This window comes from Protomyctophum bolini (assembly GCF_963924005.1).
Source record: "Protomyctophum bolini genome assembly, chromosome: 9".
Taxonomy (NCBI): Eukaryota; Metazoa; Chordata; class Actinopteri; order Myctophiformes; family Myctophidae; genus Protomyctophum; species Protomyctophum bolini.
In genome coordinates this window covers 24722877-24741658 of record NC_137870.1, presented here as the reverse complement: position 1 = coordinate 24741658, position 18782 = coordinate 24722877, and the positions used below count along the sequence as shown (strand labels likewise).

At 41.3% G+C, this 18782-nt stretch overlaps 2 protein-coding genes across 2 annotated transcripts; one reads left to right on the top strand and one right to left on the bottom strand.

Annotated features, from left to right (window-relative positions):
• Positions 1–494: 494 nt before the first annotated feature.
• Positions 495–9458, bottom strand: LOC308321531 (synaptic vesicle 2-related protein-like). Its single transcript, XM_080772467.1, has 16 exons — positions 9386–9458; positions 7889–8052; positions 7481–7566; positions 6206–6304; positions 5998–6069; positions 5726–5850; positions 5128–5191; positions 4877–5002; positions 4600–4728; positions 3863–3936; positions 3180–3256; positions 2367–2471; positions 1855–1966; positions 1577–1658; positions 1397–1486; positions 495–1007 (listed from the first exon to the last, which is right to left on the bottom strand). Exons 1-16 carry the CDS (start codon positions 9448–9450, stop codon positions 798–800), a joined length of 1680 nt encoding a protein of 559 aa, XP_080628593.1. The 5' UTR covers positions 9451–9458; the 3' UTR covers positions 495–797.
• A 1883-nt stretch (positions 9459–11341) lies between these two features.
• On the top strand, positions 11342–11587 carry LOC308321537 (cytochrome c oxidase subunit NDUFA4-like; the record flags this gene model as incomplete). The annotated part of the gene is made up of 1 exon (XM_080772473.1): positions 11342–11587. The coding sequence occupies one exon, from the start codon at positions 11342–11344 to the stop codon at positions 11585–11587; it is 246 nt and encodes an 81-aa protein (XP_080628599.1).
• Positions 11588–18782: the final 7195 nt, after the last annotated feature.

Sequence of the window (18782 nt, the reverse complement as noted above, 5' to 3'; positions counted from 1 at the left end):
GACTATGAATAGGCCTTTAGTGTATTCACCTTTTTGAGGGGCTCATTACAGACAAAATGGGTGGCCCATTTTAGCTGAAGAGTCATTGGCTGTAAAAAAATAAATAAAGACACAGTAGCTGGCTGAAACCTTAGCTGGCGGCCCACTTTACATGTCACCATATATATATATATGCTTACATTACACACACACAAATAATATGGCAAAAGTATATAATATATTGCTTTAATTTAACATTTAACTGCATAACAGCCATAACATACTGTACAGTATCACAAAAAATGAAAATATTTAAAATGTTCATGTGTGTTTTCTCAATAAAACTAATAAAATAATCTGCAAATATCAAGGCCACTAATGTGGTCTGAGGTTGTTTGTATACATACGCACATAAAAACAAGCTGACACGAGTGTGTCAGCTTAGCATTTAATTGTGGTGCCTATTATCCTTAATGAGCCTGTCGTCAAATTCTATCCATTTAGATATGCTCGCAACTCCACTGTGAGCTTTTATGTATGTATTTAAAACTGTAATGACATGCCCGCGTCATTATGCTATAACATTCAGTAAAATAACAGATCTACAAGCTCACAGTGCCTTACCTTGTAGAGTGTCTATTTGTGGCTAATATACTGTATTTGGTGAAGAGGGGCAAGAAGTACAGCCTCCGGGGAGACTCAAGTCAATGGCCAGCAAGATACAGTATGACATCTGTAAGAGCTTGGGTATAGGGATGAAATTTGATAGATCCTCTTCAATCGATGTGCTGACACATCTTCCTGTTTGTCTTAGGATTTCAGTGCTTATTGCTGGTGTGTGGAGCAGGCACTGTACCATTGGTCTCCTGGCTTGTCCTGTCCGTGTTCTGTTCATCTGTGGACTGACTTGTCTCTTGGAGAAACCTGCCCGATGTCTCAATTGGCAGACACATAGACGCTCCAGCCGCTAGCAGGCAACAGCCACAGTACACCGACAACGATGCATATACGGATTTCCTGAGCAGTACCTACGGTCAAAACCAGCAGACAGTGAATTGCAACATCGACGGTCAATCAATCACTAAAATAATTATCTTAAAGCAGCAATCTATTGTGTGTGTTAGACTATTTTAATACAACATTACTAACTCAACTGCGGTAGTTTGAAGTGGTTTCCGTGCTCTTCTATTGATCATTAGATCATGTGGTCATGTGGGACCATTACTGGTTGACGAGAGTTATTGCATAAAAGTCAAACAGAAATAACTCGCCTTCTGAATGTGCTCGCCCTCATAGCTCAACCGTAAAAAAAAAACAAAAACAATGTTGGCACTTGCACAGGGGAACATGGTTTGAAAAGTTGGGTTGCCGCTTTTAAAAATACAAATATTGAAATCACTAACTATACCATGCTTACCTGTGCCACAAAGGGAGTAAGCAAAGCACCCACCCTGCCTACTCCACTGCTAGTTCCCATTCCCACAGCTCTAATTTCCGTAGGGAACACCTAAAGGAATGAGAAGAGAAAGCATGGTGACAAATATAAAGGATCGAACGAGTAGATTTTACTTGTACGGCAATGATTTAAATACAATACCTCTGGTGTGTAAACATACGCCACTTGAAATCCTCCTGTGATGAAGGCTCTGGCGATGAAGATGAAAATTGTAAGAGCCACCCTGGATTGATAAAAGGGGAAAGCAGACCAAAAAAAAGGCGATTTGTAAGCTCACAATGCATCAAGGATGCGATACCATATGAGCTTACAGATCAGCTGTGATACACGAATACCATGAATTTGGCTAAGGTGTGACTGTGTGTGTGTGTCTGTGTGTGTGTGTGTGTGTGTGTGTGGAGGGGGGGGGGGGGTCTTACCTCCCAATACAGCCATACAGAGGTAAAATACACAGAGAAAACATGATGAAACACATGGCCATGCTCTTCTTCCTGCCGATACGGTCAATCACGAAAAGGGTTACAAGGAGCCCTGCAATGCAAGAGATGAATTAAGATATACATGTTACAGTGAAATCGAGAAACCAACTTGAGAAAAACGTAACGGGGGGGCGCCTGTTTTTACGGCGCAGGAGGCCGTGCCCCGGGGAGTAGAACATCCATATAGGCCTACTTAAAGTACTTATTATACATGGCCCTTTCATCATATTATTGGATTGTAATTAATAATGCATTCATGTGTTCATCACTTGAATGATGCAGCTGGTAAAGGTGAGACGGAGAATTTTTCTTTATGTGCTGCTGGGTAGCTTAACTTAGACGAATACATATTATAACGTTGTATCATAGTATGAGAAGTATAAACTATCACTCAAGTAAAAGCAAAATTGTCTGTTTTATCAGTGTAGATTTCTATGCTCTTGTCATTTCACCTGGGAATTCAGCCAACGTGGTCCATAAAAGGTCTTTGTAGTCATCTAACGTCAAATATTTGCATTCCAGGTTACAACTTGGCTCAATCTTGGCACCTCTGGTAACTATGAAGAAGGGTTAGGGTTAGGGGGACAATTGTATTTTGGCAGGGATTGCGTGAAGCAGACATATTCTGATAGTTTGATTTATTAAAGGTTCCATTTCTGACTCCCCCCAAACAACAACAAATTAATTTGCATACATTTTGTTATTTTATTAAAGATAGGTTAACTGATATTTTCTAATAGCAATCATTGCTGTAGTCTCTCCAGCTCTTTAATAAACATGTGGATGACCAAAATAGATTTCTGCCAATTGGGAGAGAGTACTTATTTATCAGCTTCAATGTGATAGTCTGTGTCATCAGATTCAATTGCACTTGTTTATCCTGTATCCTGTGTGTGAGTTCTCTCTCTTGATTGGATAAAATTGGTATCCCAGACTGAAAATGCATTTTCTTTTCACTAAAGAGCTGCAGACCTGGAGATTCCTGATAGTGAGCAAACACTCTATGATTCAGAATATAGAGCTAGTTAACACTTATTTTAACAAGGGAAAATACTTACCCTACCTTTAACATAAATGTTAAACTAAATTATTAAATTGTGATATATCAAACATAAATATCAACGACAGCCTACAAAGTTCCAAAAGGAAACTGAATTCAGTTTGACCAGAAGCACAAAAACGTTTGATATTTTCAAGTGGACCCTCATCCAGAAAAGGTTGGGAACCACTGCAGTGTACAAAACCACGGTGCATCGGGTACTGACCTCCACATGCATGACCAGCTTGGAACAGCTCAGTAGTCATCAGCACTATCCCATAATACGAGAAGGAATTTGCAAACCTGAGAATAAAATGGCATAATATGTTAGTAAATGCTGGTAAATAATTGGTGTATGACACTGGTAAGACAGAAAAGAACAAAAAATGGTAACAGCTATGACGTATGTGCAGGAAGCGAGTTTTTTTTTCCTAGGATGGCTGCGAGATTCGAGGAATTTGGAGCGCTGTGATTGGTTGTCAGTGGAGTAGGAAGCGCTGGGCTGTGTTTTGGACCGTTTTTGAAGTGTTTATGCCTACTAGTACTCTATGACTAGTACTAACCCTATCCTAAACATAACCGCAAGCAGGGGAGCAACACACCCCTCACCAACCTTAATCCAAAAACTATTAACGCACCCCTCACCAACCATAATCTAAAAACTATTAAAAAGTCTGCGGTTGTAAAAATAGTGGTGGCAGTGGGGCACGAACGGGCGAAGCATGTATTACAAGCCGGCTTAGCAGTCCACTAGGCTAGCAAGGCAGCTGGCAGAGCAGGGGTTTGTGTTTATATTAGAAGGTGAGGTTCGGCCCGCACGGGCGGCGCTTTCCTTGACTACTAGTAGTAGGGCAGGGCGAAACTTGCGTGCAGGAATGTAGCAAAGGGCAATGTGCTATTCGTGCTTACCATATAAACCACAGAAGAAGAGTAGTCCTGCGATATTGTGGTGTAAAGAGATCTCTGATCCTTCCACGTTCTTGCTATAAATACAAAAAGAAAAACACCATGATTTGATTTAAGCATTCAACATTATTGTAATGGCGACGATGTTGAATATCCTCTCTCACACAGAAATAGTCGACCCATTCTGAACAAGCACTCATTGCTAGTTAGTAGGCCTACAATTGTATAAAACATTGGGTCCAAACAATAATCGAAACCCCATGAATAAATAAAACAGGTAAAATACATTACAATATACAATAGACAACACATGTAGATAGGAATGGTGCTCAACCACAGTAACAAACATAATATTCAAGTTAAGACTCAGTCTTGCCCTTTAACTACTTCAGTGATGGACTAATTCAAGGTGAGAGAAGAGGGAGCATTTATACGGTTTAACCTTCAACTTCAATGCACTTATTTTCCTTTCCGAACTTTGTTTGTGCAGTGCTTAAAACCTTGTCTAGAACAGAAAAATCTGCAGATAGATATCTTGAACAACAAGCTCTTCCTCATCTTTAAGAAGTCATAGGCCTATTGGGCAATGGAATATGTATGGTATTTTATACATTTTATTTTATTTTATTATAGGCTATTACTATTTTCTTCATTCAAATAAGCTTATATTGTAATTGCATACAATTACACATGTAATTTTACACAACTCTCATTATATTTTCATATGTTCATAGTCTCACCTGCTGGTTGACAACCAGGGTCCCCTGGGGCATTGGTTTGCCATTGTCCAATGCAATACGTTTCATTGTCGCCACCGCCTTTTCACTGTTCCCTCTTAGTACATCAAAACGTGCACTCTCGGGAAGCCACTGTGTAAAGATATAGAGCTGTAAGTCAACTTTCTTGTTAGGAATGTCGGTCGGACCGAACGCCCTCCCTCAGCAAGTGGCTGGGAGATGCAAAGCAATGATCTGTTTAAGAAAAAAAATAAAAATAAATAAATATATATATACTTACAAAGCAGAGGCTTACAAAGACCATCAATGGTATAGTGGACAAGCCTAGTAGCCAACGCCAACCACCAGTGGGCATTACCCAAATTGCCAGAAGTACCTCAACCACTGCACCCAGAGCCCAGAATATCTGACATGTACAGGGGGGGGGGGGGGGGGGTTCATTACACTACTGCATTGCATCAAACAAGCCAAATCAACAAGCCAAACTGTCACAACAAAATAAATTAAAAGGAGTATTATGGATCACAATACCTGAATCAACATAATGCAGGTACCTCTTGTCTTCGTAGGAAGAAACTCTGAGTATAGTGTCACCCTTAAACAAAATAATATGTTTTTTGTTATCTTCTTAACAACTCTGATACTCCAGTGTAACCAGTGCTGTATTGGTTCGGTATAAAAAGGCTGTACCATGACATTACATTTAAAATGTGAGTTAGAATAATATAGCCTACCTGGTAATTTGAAATATTTTAATGAATGACTTGACCCATTTTTGGCGGGAACCCCTTTTGGTGTTGGCATTATGTTATGCTTTAGCTATTGAAAAATAGCAGATCTACAAGCTCATAGCGCGCCACCGAGTGGCGCGCTACGAGCTTGTTGGTCTGCTATTTTTGAAAAATCGAAAAATGACTGACATAGAAACATAGCTTTTTCAGAAAACTGACAGTGGATGAGACAGTGAACTTACGACTGAGGGGCTCCTCCAATGAGACAGTGAATTTACGACTGAGGGGCTCCTCCAATGAGACAGTGAACTTACGACTGAGGGGCTCCTCCAATGAGACAGTGAATTTACGACTGAGGGGCTCCTCCAATGAGACAGTGGCTGAGACAGTGAACTTACGACTGAGGGGCTCCTCCAATGCCAAAACCAACGAGTCCTCGCAGGACTAAGATCCATCCAAACACTGGAGCCAAGGCACTGAGAATGCCGTAGTACAAAGTCCATGCCATACACAGTATCAGACCCTGTTTGGCACAAAAAAAAGCACACATAAAAACGTTATAACTTAATCAAAACCAAAATAACTCAATGATTAAAAATATGAATCAAATGTGTGGTTTATTTAAATATATTTGTATATGATATGAAAGCCAAAAATATGTGAGACTCACAAATTTCCTGCCGTATTTGTCAGATACATTACCCCACATAGAGGAACTGATCATCATCCCAATGAACACCGCCTGGTAGACATAATAACCATATTGTGGTTATGAAAAACAATGTAGGTAAGTCATTACTTATTGAAATTATAGCTTTCACATCCGATGAAGAAATGATGGCATGAACACAGATATAACGATAACGATGACTTTATACCGATGTTATGAGAGCCACCTGGAGGCCCGTCAATCTCCACTCACAATGGAGCTGAGGGGCCAGAATACTGAGGAGCATCATTTCCATGGCATCTGCCATCTAGTGTAACAGAGAACACAATATGCAGCAGTTCTGAATTAGTTTCAAGAAAAACACTAAACAAAAAGAAAAAAAGGTATGCTAATTTATTGATAAAAGCTAAGGTGTCAGATTTGATGACAGTAGATTCTCCACTACAATGAACAAAATGAACAATGATAAATGTAACTATTACAATAGAGGGTATGCACGTGACATCCTCATCAAACCCGGAAGTTATGCAGGAATGCCTACTGAGTGGCAAAAAACTACTTTCTGGCCTTGACAGCCCTGTACATCCAAACAGAAAAGTCCTATCTGATTGCATTAAACAACATTAAACTCACTTTGCATGTTGCTTTGCCACTCGATGTGCCATTCACTTTAAGCATACGCATACCCTCTATAGGACAGAAAGGCAGCAAGGCCATTTCATTAGTGCAATGCAGGTACAGTAGACCAGAGTAAAGTTTAAAGTATAAAGACCACCAAGCGGATAGTTTAACTTAAAATCAGGTCAGTCAGATACCAATATTTTATTTTAGAATGTGGATATAATATTTATCTTGGTGTTCAGGCTCTGCTACATTATTTCTCAGCCCAATTAGACAACCATCATTAACCATTAAGAGCAGGGAAATAGAAATACTATAGAAAAAGTGCCCCAGCTGTCCACCAGGAGGATAGGAGTGTTTGTGATAGATAGTGTATACCGATTTGCGTGATGGATGGATAAAATGAGTAATGTAAAGAAATGTGTCGCATGGTGGCGCAGACTGGCGCTATAACACGCAGTTGTGGAAAAATCAGGGCATTGGCCTCTAGGGAGTGCACATACAAAGTTGTACACAGATAGGTGCAAACATCATTTGGCCTGCTATAGCGCAACCATGAGGCTGAATTTAAGTGGCATTTCTTCCTCTGTGTAGTGGGAATGTGCATGCGTAATTTCACGGAAATTGCACGCTGTGTTCATGAATTGAGCCTCGGACTAGCCAACAGCCGAGTTGACAAATCATGACAACACATTTTTTGGGCCGAACAAATAAATAGAAAGACAAAATGGGCAGGGTACAACACTTATTTTAGTTTTCTTCTTTCTAATTATTTGTTTGGCCCCAAAAAATGTGTTTATTGATTATTGGGACTGCGACGCTCTGTACAGTATATGACAGAATTGACAGAAGTGTCTCTTACCCAGGCCAGTCCTGTAAGCATTGAGAGTTTAAACTGGAACATCCCAAACCCAATGGCTTCCACTATTTCATCCACTGTAAGGGTTCCTGTAAGTGTCAGGAGAAAGATAACACATTGTGATTCATTGATCATACAACATTGATCCATACAGATAATGTTACCCATGACTATACATAATTTAAGAATATTAAAATGAATGACCCATTTTATACTAGTCACATGACAGTGTTGTGCAAAACTAGCTGGAATGGCTGATCTTGTGAGCTTTTGTAGATCTGCATTTTGACCTTATTTTTCTTTGCCTCTATACGGAGGCCAACATTCAAGGCTTCCACCCTACAGAGCCAAATCAGACAATACATTGAGGTAGCCATCAATAGACAGAAAAATCAATAGTGATCCACAAACCTTGGGTTGGATGATTTGGATCAGGCCCCGTTCCGGGCACAGACACGGGGATCTGCAGGGGGGCGGTATGTGTGCTCGTGGTATCGGTACATATCTCATGATCTGTGCCCTGGACCTCATCATTCAGAGTCACAATGTCTCCAGAACCTCTGAATGTCACCACACTGCAAACAGGATGACCTCATCGTTATTAGTGATGTAAATCCATTTGGTTCCTTTCGTACACTCTTCAGGGTTAATTAGAGTAGGGTCAGCGGTTCGCAAAGTTTTTTTTACACTCTCAGAGACACAGACCTCAAAGGGTCCATTTGGTTAACTACCAACAATTTAGCTGGACATCTGGAGGTTGCCGGACCCCACTTTGAGAGGGGGTTTCCAAGGGGTTCCCGACAAAATGGGGTTTAGTTTCACAAAAGCTATAGGCAGTGGTTCCCAAACTGTGGTGCGTGCACCCCTTGTGGTGCGCAAGCGCATTCTAGGGGGTGCGCAACATGAAAAGTCTAATGGTGGTGCTATGGTTGTATTTAAATATATTAACATATTAAGTAATGCAGAATATAGCCTATGCTGCACATATTATGCCATATTCAGGTTCATATAATGTGCATATATGTGGATAAAAAGGAAATATATGTCTCTATATAGCTTATGCAATTTATATTTCCATGTGGGGGGGTCAGCTAGGTCGGGAGGTAACAGGGGGTGTATGGCCAAAAAGGTTTGGGAACCGCTGAGCTAGAGGGTTAGCCCAATTGGAGTATGACAATACAAAGCAAAGCTTGTCTCCTCAATTCTGTACTGAATCTAATCCAACAACTCTTCTCTGATGGGGGGGGGGCAGGCATAAAATATTTGTAATGTTTCTTTGTCCCATCTTTGGTTCATGGTCTTTGACTTGACATGAAAATGTTTGAGAACCGCTCAGTTCAAGTGCTGTCAATATTGACTTTATAATGTAGTGTAGACATGCAGTGGGGATATTGTAATGAGATCATTGTTAGTGCATAATATTGAGCTACAAAACACACAGTAAAATCCTCAGTGTGAAATTAACTTTGAGGGTGTAAAAAGGGATTCAAATACTGTACTACACCGTCTGAGTTGATTAAACACTGACTGACTATGGATGATTTGACCATCTAGCTACTGGACAGCAGTAAACTTCATCACAAACACTGCATCTATGGCCTACCGTAGTCAACTAAGTCATCACATTCACAGCAGTACAGCAGCAGTAAAGTAATCACAACACTACAACTACAGTAACATAAGTAAAAGTCATCACAAGTTAACACAGCTAGTAGGCCTAAGTAATATCAAGAGCACAGCTACTTACTGTTAGCCTACTACCTTGCACTGCTCTATAAATACAATGTGACATACAGTAAGCGGCTTCCTTGTCCTGCATGGACCGATATTTACTCAGTTAAAAATGTTCCTCTTGGTCACAACAACAACAAAATCCCATCTTTAAATTATGAGACAACTTTTACACACCTTATTTCTGGGTCTCTCCACTGCTTGTAACCAAACTTGGTTGATCTGTTCCAGTTGCTCATCATGTCTGTTGAAGAGTGATGTGTACACAAAACTGTTGCACTGAGGTTGTAGTGATCTGGTTAAACCTGCCAGGTGATCTCAGGTTACTGGGACTGATACATGGGTGGAGTCGCAGTAAACAAAGACTCAAGTTATGAGGACAACAAAGGATGCAAAATAGCTCATCTGAGAAGAAAGAACTTTTTGGCCTGGTTAAAAAATAAAAAATGTTACGTTGAACTAGATGTCAAACCCTTTAAAATAAAACATGAATTTAGATCGACCTTTGTTGATCCCCTGAGGCTATCACAGCAGTATCTGGCTGCATGTGCCCCTGTTTGTGTCTTGGAATGGGTACTCCCACACAGTAGATTCACTAATATGCAAGTTGCAACTTAGAGCAGGTGTTACTAACTAGTTTTTAAACAGCTGGATGGAAATGAAGCTCCACCCACGCTTGCAGTGTCGGCCAGAAAACCATAAAAGCTTTGTCCACATGGGTGGAGCTTAATATCAATTAAAGGACCACTTCACCATTTTTCAACCTATCTTCATATAATTGGTCGACTTCTCAGTAATAATCATGATAAAATGGCACCATTTTTTTCTACTCGGTCTGTGTCTCATAGGAGGGCTGTGTGTGTGTCATGGTTTGAGACAAGGAGAGATAGGACCTAAGTGCATGACAGACAAACGGAGGCTAAGTACGATGCAAGAGGTTTTAATAGTAGAATTAAATACATGAGGGAGCAAGAATACACAAGGAGAAACACTAGGAAACTACTAGGTACTAGGAATAAACACGCTGACTTAGATTGATGAACTGACAAAGGAACTGAAAAACCAGGGGAGTATAAATACATAAAGACACAGGTGAACTCAACTGGAAATCAACACAGGGATTGACTGGGGGAAGAGGACACAGGTGGGGAACAAAGACTAATAACAGTACAGGTTAGACAAGGCAGGCAAACAGTAACAGGGAAGACAGGAAACACTAGGAACAAAACTACAAAATAAAAGCATACAAGGGTAAGGTAAAATTCAAACTGGAACTAGGAAACCAAGAACACACAATACTTCACAAGAGCACAACAGAAAAGTAACACAGCAACTAAAACTAAGAACAAGGAACACTAGAAAACATAACACATGTCACGGATCGTGACAGTGGGCAGTTCAGAGATCCGTCCTCCAGTGACATCATCGATGGGGAATCCAAGCTAATAGAAACTGCAGGCTTTCTAGTCCTGAAAAGTTGTGAAAATGGAAGCCATCGTTAACGATAATAAATTCTAAAAATGCTTGTAAAGAAATATTGTTTAAAAAAATATCTGCCATGATGATGTCACTGGGGACGGGTCTCTGAACTGCCCACAGCCCTCGTATGAGACGTGGCCCAAATTCCAATCCCAATCCACTCCCTTGCTGACTCAATGAGCCCTCACTGACTTAGCTGCGCGTTCATGTGAAGTCTGCGAGGGCTTGAGGGATGTCCCATTTGAAATCGGGCAGGCAGGCAGGCAGGCAGGCAGGCAGGCAGGCAGCAGGCAGGCAGGCAGGCAGGCAGGCAGGCAGGCAGGCAGACAGACAGACAGACAGACAGACAGACAGACAGACAGACAGACAGACAGACAGACAGACAGACAGACAGACAGACAGACAGACAGACAGGAGTTTCCTACTGCACTTGCTGTAATTGATGATGTAATTATGTTCCGCAGCTGGTGCCTATATATACTTAAAGAATGGATATGTCCATATATGACATGCAAATGGACATCACGACAATGGTGTATAAAAGGAACGGGAAAACCTTTAAAAAGATCACTTGACACAGACGGTATATAGGTCAGACACACCTATACTTTCTCTAGTTTTTACATATTTCAGGAGAGAGTCTTCAATGCCAGAATGCTAGGTGAGGTCTCGAGACAACTGAGAAGCCACCCAGCTTTGATCCCGCTCGTCGTGTTATGTGGCGGTGCAGGGGCCATGTTCTTTACGTTTCTTGGTCGGACCCTCATCAAGAGCCCTGATATCTGCTGGGACAAGAAGAACCAAGAGCCCTGGAACAAGCTGGCCCCAAATGATCAGTTCAAGTTTTTCACAGTTAACATGGACTACAGCAATCGGAAGAAGAATGGTCCTGACTTCTGAAATCATAACTGCTGCATGCAGGGACAGGGACCAAAGGAACTTGATTGAAAAGAATAAAATAAATCACACCCATGTGAAGTGAGGGGCGCTCTTATCATCGTACATCATACACAATGTTTGTTTACATGAACACTCAAAATTGTCCATTCATGCCAATGGCATTTTGTTTTGGTCAAAGTCTGTGCACACACACCAAAAGCTGGACATAGGGAGTGGCTAGCACCCCTCAAAAATATTTAATTCCCCAAATCCCACCATTGTTAGCCGTATATGGATATCCGCTAGTCCAGAACCGCTGATCCGTCCAGTATGGATATCCGCTAGTCCAGAACCGCTGATCCGTCCAGTATGCCCATATATGGGTAAACCCATATATGGGCAACATATAGGCCTATACTGATGACATTCATGACGTCATTCTGACAAACTTCAAAGTCAGTCTCAGAGGACCCGATGGAGTGCGAGGCATGCATGAATGAAGTCAGTTGACCAGAAATTAACACTGAACAACAGGGATCTCCATATATGGTCAGAAAAGGACTGACGGATACAGACATCGCCATACATGGGCATTAAAAGGACGAAGGCAGGAATACAGGAATGTCCATGTACAGTATGGGCATAAATGGACACAGACATTATGGTAGCCTGACAATGGATGCAACGGGTATCACATAACTGGGCGGGCCGTGTTCACACAGGCAGACATAAAGACGTAAAGACGAATGGGAGTATCATTTGGAGCAGCTACATGCGTCATTGTGTCTTTGCATTGATATGTTGCTAGCTTCCATTGACAATGAAAGGTAGTATAGACTGTCTTTGAGTCTGCCTGTGTGAACGCAACATAACTTGCATCATTCTGAAGTAGGCCAGTGCCCAATGGGGGACGGTCTAATTTATTAGATAAGAGGATAGTGTTTGGAGTGTTTTTGTCATTGGAGATGAGAGATAATTGGTGCAGTACCAAGGTTCAAGGTTGTGATTTATTGTTACATCTTGTGTACAGGTACATAAGAGTAAAACTCAATTTTGTTTGGCTTCCTTCAGACAATGCAGCAGCATAGATAACAACAGTGACAACAGCACAAAATATAGCATGAAGAGAGTATATGTGCATTTTTAAGCCCTCAGCCAGTCAAATCATCGCTATGGGGCGCACACATTGCTCAGCCAGTCTAATCATCGCTAAGGGTACCACACAGACACACACATCTGGGCATAGAGCCCCAGTTCAAGCATAGTAGTGCAAGTAGAGCATTTTCCTTTGCCCTGATTCGAAAGAGTTAAACTTCCGTAAACTTCTGGTTCTCCCCATTCCAATAGAAGTCTATTTAGATGAGCCGCCATTGGACTGGACCCATGAAGTGAAGGGAGTTTGCGTAACTCTGTACTATGGTGTCAGTGATCTTCTCCATATTTAGGCATGAAGCCAGAAACAGAAGAAAATATTATTGTAATTTCTAGATATATTATGATAAGCGCATAGGGCAGTCTTTGAGCCTAGACTGGGTAGACGAGAGAGAGAGAGAGAGAGAGAGAGAGAGAGAGACACAGAGACAGAGAGAGTGATAGAATTAGAAACATTACCACTAATATCTAAAATATATATTCGCGCAGTTTACGAAAAAGTTAATATCCTAACTGAGCCACACAATCCTGTTACCGGATGAAATGTTATTCTGTTACCTGCTAACCTATAACAGCAAAAGCAGAAAATGAATTGGAATACACAAAGAAGGCGCAACATTCAGAAAATAGCCTATATATTTTCAGAACATTGTAACTGATGGTACATTTCCACTGTTATTGTGAGGTCCACCTCAAATAAAATAAAATAAGAAACTCACATCAAAATCTATCTATGGTTAAACATACACACACACACACACACACACACACACACACACACACACACACACACACACGCGCGCGCACACACACCCCTACTTATATGAATAACAAAGGCTATTACTAGCATATGCCAGTTGAGTGGAGAGCTACACTAAGACTGTGTTATAAATATTGATAGGTCTAAGTCTAATTTCACATCTAATCAACACTCAGCTGCCCCGGCCTACTGCACAAATCTCATTATCATTCACCTGGAAAAGTCACACACATGATAATTTCAATATAACTTGATTGGTTTAATAAATCTGCCTAATCCCTTGTGCTTTTCTGTCCTTTACCCGCCTCTCCTTGTTTCTCTCCTTGTAGCTCCCCTTCCCAGGTCTTTGTTCCTCACCACCATAACACTAGTCAAATCTAATTGGGGTACAAAGTTTGTCTACAATTTGATATGCCCAATATTTGTCCACGGATATGGCCTCTGTCCATAACCCACATGGTGCACGCGTGCACGCACGCGTGCACACACACACACACACACACACACACACACACCCAAACACACACACACAAGGACCAGTTACTAAAGTACCGATATATGGCAAATCACATTAGATACAAACACCGGTGATGACCTACAAGGCGATCAAGGGCATGTCACTGTCCTTACCTGCGGGACATGATCCTGCTCTCCAGGTGGTCCGGCTCCCAAGCTGTGCAATGACCAGGCTCCATCTGTCACGACTGATGGACGGTCACTCCCCTTCTTTCACTGCAGTCTAAAACCTAACCTGTTCACATACTCACCTCTGACTAAGCCTCTCGAGACAGACCGTTGGCTCGCACAATCTTTGAATCCTTCCGCCTAACAATCTGTGTACTATACAAGTGCTGACAACTAGAAAGGTGTAATCCTGGGAAATTGCAAGTGTGGTTGTATTGACGCGAGCTGCGAGGAATCAGCTGGGAAATTAATTCTGTCTTGAATTCTTCATGTATTCGTTCTTCTTCATGTGGGAAGCCATTAGTTATGTTCTTAATGATTTCTGTCTGCCATTTATATTACATATCATTGCTATCATTCTTTCTCCATGAATCAGTGCTATTGAACGCCTTTAAGTCTGTGTGTTGGTTAAAACATTGGCCAAGTGGTCCAGGCGGTCCAGGCACAAAAAAACATGTTAACTCTATTGGACCCTCAAACTGTCTGCTAAAACAGCTAACTCCACCACCTCTCCACCTCTCATGCAAGTAATTGACAATATATAAAGTCACAATTAACACCAACTTTGATGAGGCAGTTTTGCTTTGTTTTTAATTTCCTGTAAAAATGCACATTTTTGGAGGTTTCTTCATGACACCAGATATTTTGTTGTCACTCCTGTCTGATTGAGAGCATAGCTATTTACACGCATATCGATGGTGGGTGCTGGGCCAATAAGGCTAAATATGAAAGGAGATCAGGTCTATACTGACCTGCTGAAGATCTGTTGAGATTGAAATGTTGTCGCAAAGCTAAAGTGAATCCTTTTCACCTGCGGGTGCTATCTTCTTTCACTCTGATTGGATTACAATTATATTCTAATTCAAAAAATGTCCATGAACTCAATGAACATTTATTTTGCTGAAATGTCTGCTTTGTTAGTGTGTCTACAGCAACAAAGCGGATATCCCCTCATCCACACACACTTCACCTTTCAGTCACTGGAAATCAAATCAGTCGAAGGCTTGCTGTTTAGCATAAATGAAAATGAAATTATATATATATATATATATATATATATATATATATATATATATATATATATATATATATATATATATATACTGTACATACATACACAGTATACAGAGCGGAAGACTTCCTGCTCACAACCTTTCTGAGGTGTAGTTACAGACTCTCTGTATCATAATATTTAAATGTGGTCTGGCTTGAGAGACTACCTAAATATAAACTCCAATGTGTGCAGTGATCATCAGTGTTAATTTATCCATTTGTAACTCAGTGAGTGAACACATGGAACCACATGGATCCGTAAGGGTCCATTTGGTTCCATTTGTCTGAGTTAAAATGACAATGACGACTTAGCATTTACAGGCGACAGATGAGACACATTAACTAGAACCCTGGGTAAAAAACACACCATGTAGACTATAGCTGGGTAAAAATAAATAATCATTCACAAATGCACTCTGCCTCACAAACACATTTATAAGTGACTGGTTGATAACCCACTATAGCATCTGAAGTGGCATATGTGATAGGAATAGGATATGTGATATACAGTATACTGTAGCATCAATGCACACATACAGTTGCGTTCAGAGGACCCAAAAGCAGTACGACCAAAAGGCAGGATTCACAGTTCAGGATGTTTATTAAACAATAACGTAAACTTCCCATAAAATGGGGCAGGCAAAATAAGTACACAGTAGACACTCTGACATGAAATGACGATCTGACAACGGACTGAACAAACTGGGGTATATAAATAGACAAAGACTAACTAGACACAGGTGAACTCAAAATACAATCAAACACAGGAGAGGCCAACAGGACAAAGAGGACACAGGTGAAAACACTGACACGTCACAAGGTAGGTGAGACAAGGCAGGGAACAGCAACTAGGCAGACAGGAAACACTAGGGACCATACTACAAAATAAGATACACAATACTGAACATAAAACAACCACCATTAAGGTCAAGCCACATATTAGTCCAGTGGTTTGGACCTAAGTCAATGCTAAAATACAAAGGCAGAGGAGCAAGGCGTGACACATACATTATAGTCTAGACGAGCATCATAAAACATTGGCTGATTCTACTGGGACGTCTACTGCCGTGATGTAATGTGGTGTAATGCGCACGGACCCGGCAGCATGAATTACTTATTACTGTACAGCATCTAAGTTGCACTAACCTTTATTCAATTAATGTTGTTTTACTTGTTGGCATGAGCAGCATGTCAGTATGTTAGCACAGCATATTGACGACAACAGTTTAGCTGATTGACTTTCAAATTAAAATAGAACATTAGGCTTACATTCTTTGATCCTCAGCATTAGGAGAAAAGCAGTGGTACTGGCAAGGATACCCAGCCAAAAGGCACTGCCAACCTCTGTGACATACATCTGGCAGTATATACACACCTTACAAACTGAACACCCGAAAGGGCTCAATGAGGAATTACTATTAGGTTGTTTTTTATAATACCTTTTCTAATTATCTTTCAGAGAATGTTGTAACATCTGAGTCTGTCTTTATAGAGGGGTCTTAGAGACTAATGGAAATAACTTGTAGAACATGACTAATTTATTGATGTAATGATGATGTATGTCGTGCACCTGGACCGTTTAGTGCAACGCACCCAGGTCCCCTTTATAAGTGACACAGAAACAGTGCCATTTAGATTAAAGTTGAAGATGGCCACCCGGCCGAAACGTCCGTCTGTCTGTTTGTTACACCTGCTGGGGAAAACTGAAATAAAACAAGAGTGCTGGTATTTATTCCTTCAGTGTATACCTTCCAGAACCATGCACCCGTTACATCACTACATGGAACTATTCAACTGAGTGCTTGCTCTGGCTTTCTTCTTAAAGTACATCTGGCAGTGGCATGCCTCAAGGTGCCTGACAGTGTATCCTCCAGTGACATGGATGGATGATGTGGCCCTTCTTACAGCACAGGCTATAACAAGCTTGATTATGTTTTTTTGGTGGTGGGCTGTGCTGTCATCGAATGTTTGTCTACTTTAGGGAATACTGACTGTTTAAGTGTTCATTGAAGCAGCTGAACTCAGCTGTCACATCTCTCCACAGATAATGGCCTAGTTTCCTCTGAGAGAAGGCCTTGGCTCGATCCCACACGGACCCGGTTCATATCAAAGAAAGTTGCATGCTTCTCTTACTTTGCTTTTGTTCTCCTCATCTGTTTCCCTCCTTTCTCTTCATCACCACTCCCTTCCTCCACTCGGCTCCTCTCAATGTTGGCATCATTATCAGGGGCGCAGATAGCATTTTATAACTGGGGGGGGACATATTTGGGGGCTATCCGCGTAAAGCGCGCGTGAAAAAATTCATGAGGGACTTTTGCGCATACAGTAATTACGCGTTTTTTAGCGAATTTCACGGCAAAACACTGCCAACACAGCAAAACCCATGCAGCCACAGCAAAGCCAGCCATCCTTACCTGATTGTGTGGAGGGGATAATCCCCCCCGTCCCCCATCTGCGCGCCTGATCATTATCATGCTACTCTAAGCTAACCTAACCAACCCCTTTCCAATACTCTCCTCTCCCTCACTCACACCCCCTCCTTTCCTCTGCCCCTACCCACAAAATACAGTCAGCCAAACAGTGTCAAAGAGCAGTATCAAGTGCAGTAGTGCACTCTGACAAATTACTGTCATCAAGGTGGACTCCTGCTGAGCACGTAGGCTTCAATAGACTTTAAATTAGATGGTGAATCACCAAGGACGGTGCAAAGTACAGACCAATCCTTCATTAACCCCTCCCATTCAGACCCATCAGTTATTTTGTGCTTCCTTTAGCCACAATAACAGCAGGAGGATTGGAGAAGATTACGGGGAAAATGTGACAATGTGACAATTGACAAACTTAATTACTACTCACAAGAAAGTTAGTTCCTTATTGATTATCAATGCCAAACTATACAGAGATTTAATTGTGACTTATGCTGTGGAGGGCAGCGATTTGGTATCTCGAGTTGCTAGACCGTGTTTGCTAGACCGCACTCTCGCCTCGCATTCTGCAAAAGTAAAGAAGTCATCCTGTTTTGTATCTATCTTCCTATCCCCGTACACTGAAACTGCCACATTTGTGCTTGTGGATCTATGATGTTTAAAAGCCCCCCACCAAAAATCTTATCGTGAACCTATAGGCGAATCATTAGATTTGTGAGTTGAGTGAATCGTTACATGCCTACTATTCTCCCATCACACACGCACACGCACGCGCACGCACACACACACACACACACACACACACACACACACACACACACACTCCACTTGTGCGGCTTTCTGGTAACCCCAAATACAAAACAATTAACAAAGATGTAATGTCATGCCTGTCAATGACTGTCATCGAAAAGAATGTGAGTGGCGTCCAATCAAGCTTGAACCGCATCTGATGGACATTAGAGCCACAGGAGCTCATGAAGCTTAAGGAGGATGACAAACAAGCCAACCAGAGAACATATAGCGATCCAGATGCAGTGACTTGTATTGACATTTATAATCAGGAAAGCCTGCAGGCTTATACAACACCTTAGCCATTCCAACCATGGAATGTTTCTGTCACGTGGCAAGTGGCTTTGTAGCC

Excerpts from the sequence above, each read along its gene's own strand:
- LOC308321531 (XM_080772467.1), bottom strand. The coding sequence starts at position 9,450 with ATGATGAGCAACTGGAACAGATCAACCAAGTTTGGTTACAAGCAGTGG. Across the intron at positions 5,851-5,997 it reads ACAAATACGGCAGGAAATTT|GGTCTGATACTGTGTATGGC; the intron begins GTGAGTCTCACA and ends TGTGCCAAACAG. Across the intron at positions 3,257-3,862 it reads CTTCTTCTGTGGTTTATATG|GTTTGCAAATTCCTTCTCGT; the intron begins GTAAGCACGAAT and ends TTTTATTCTCAG.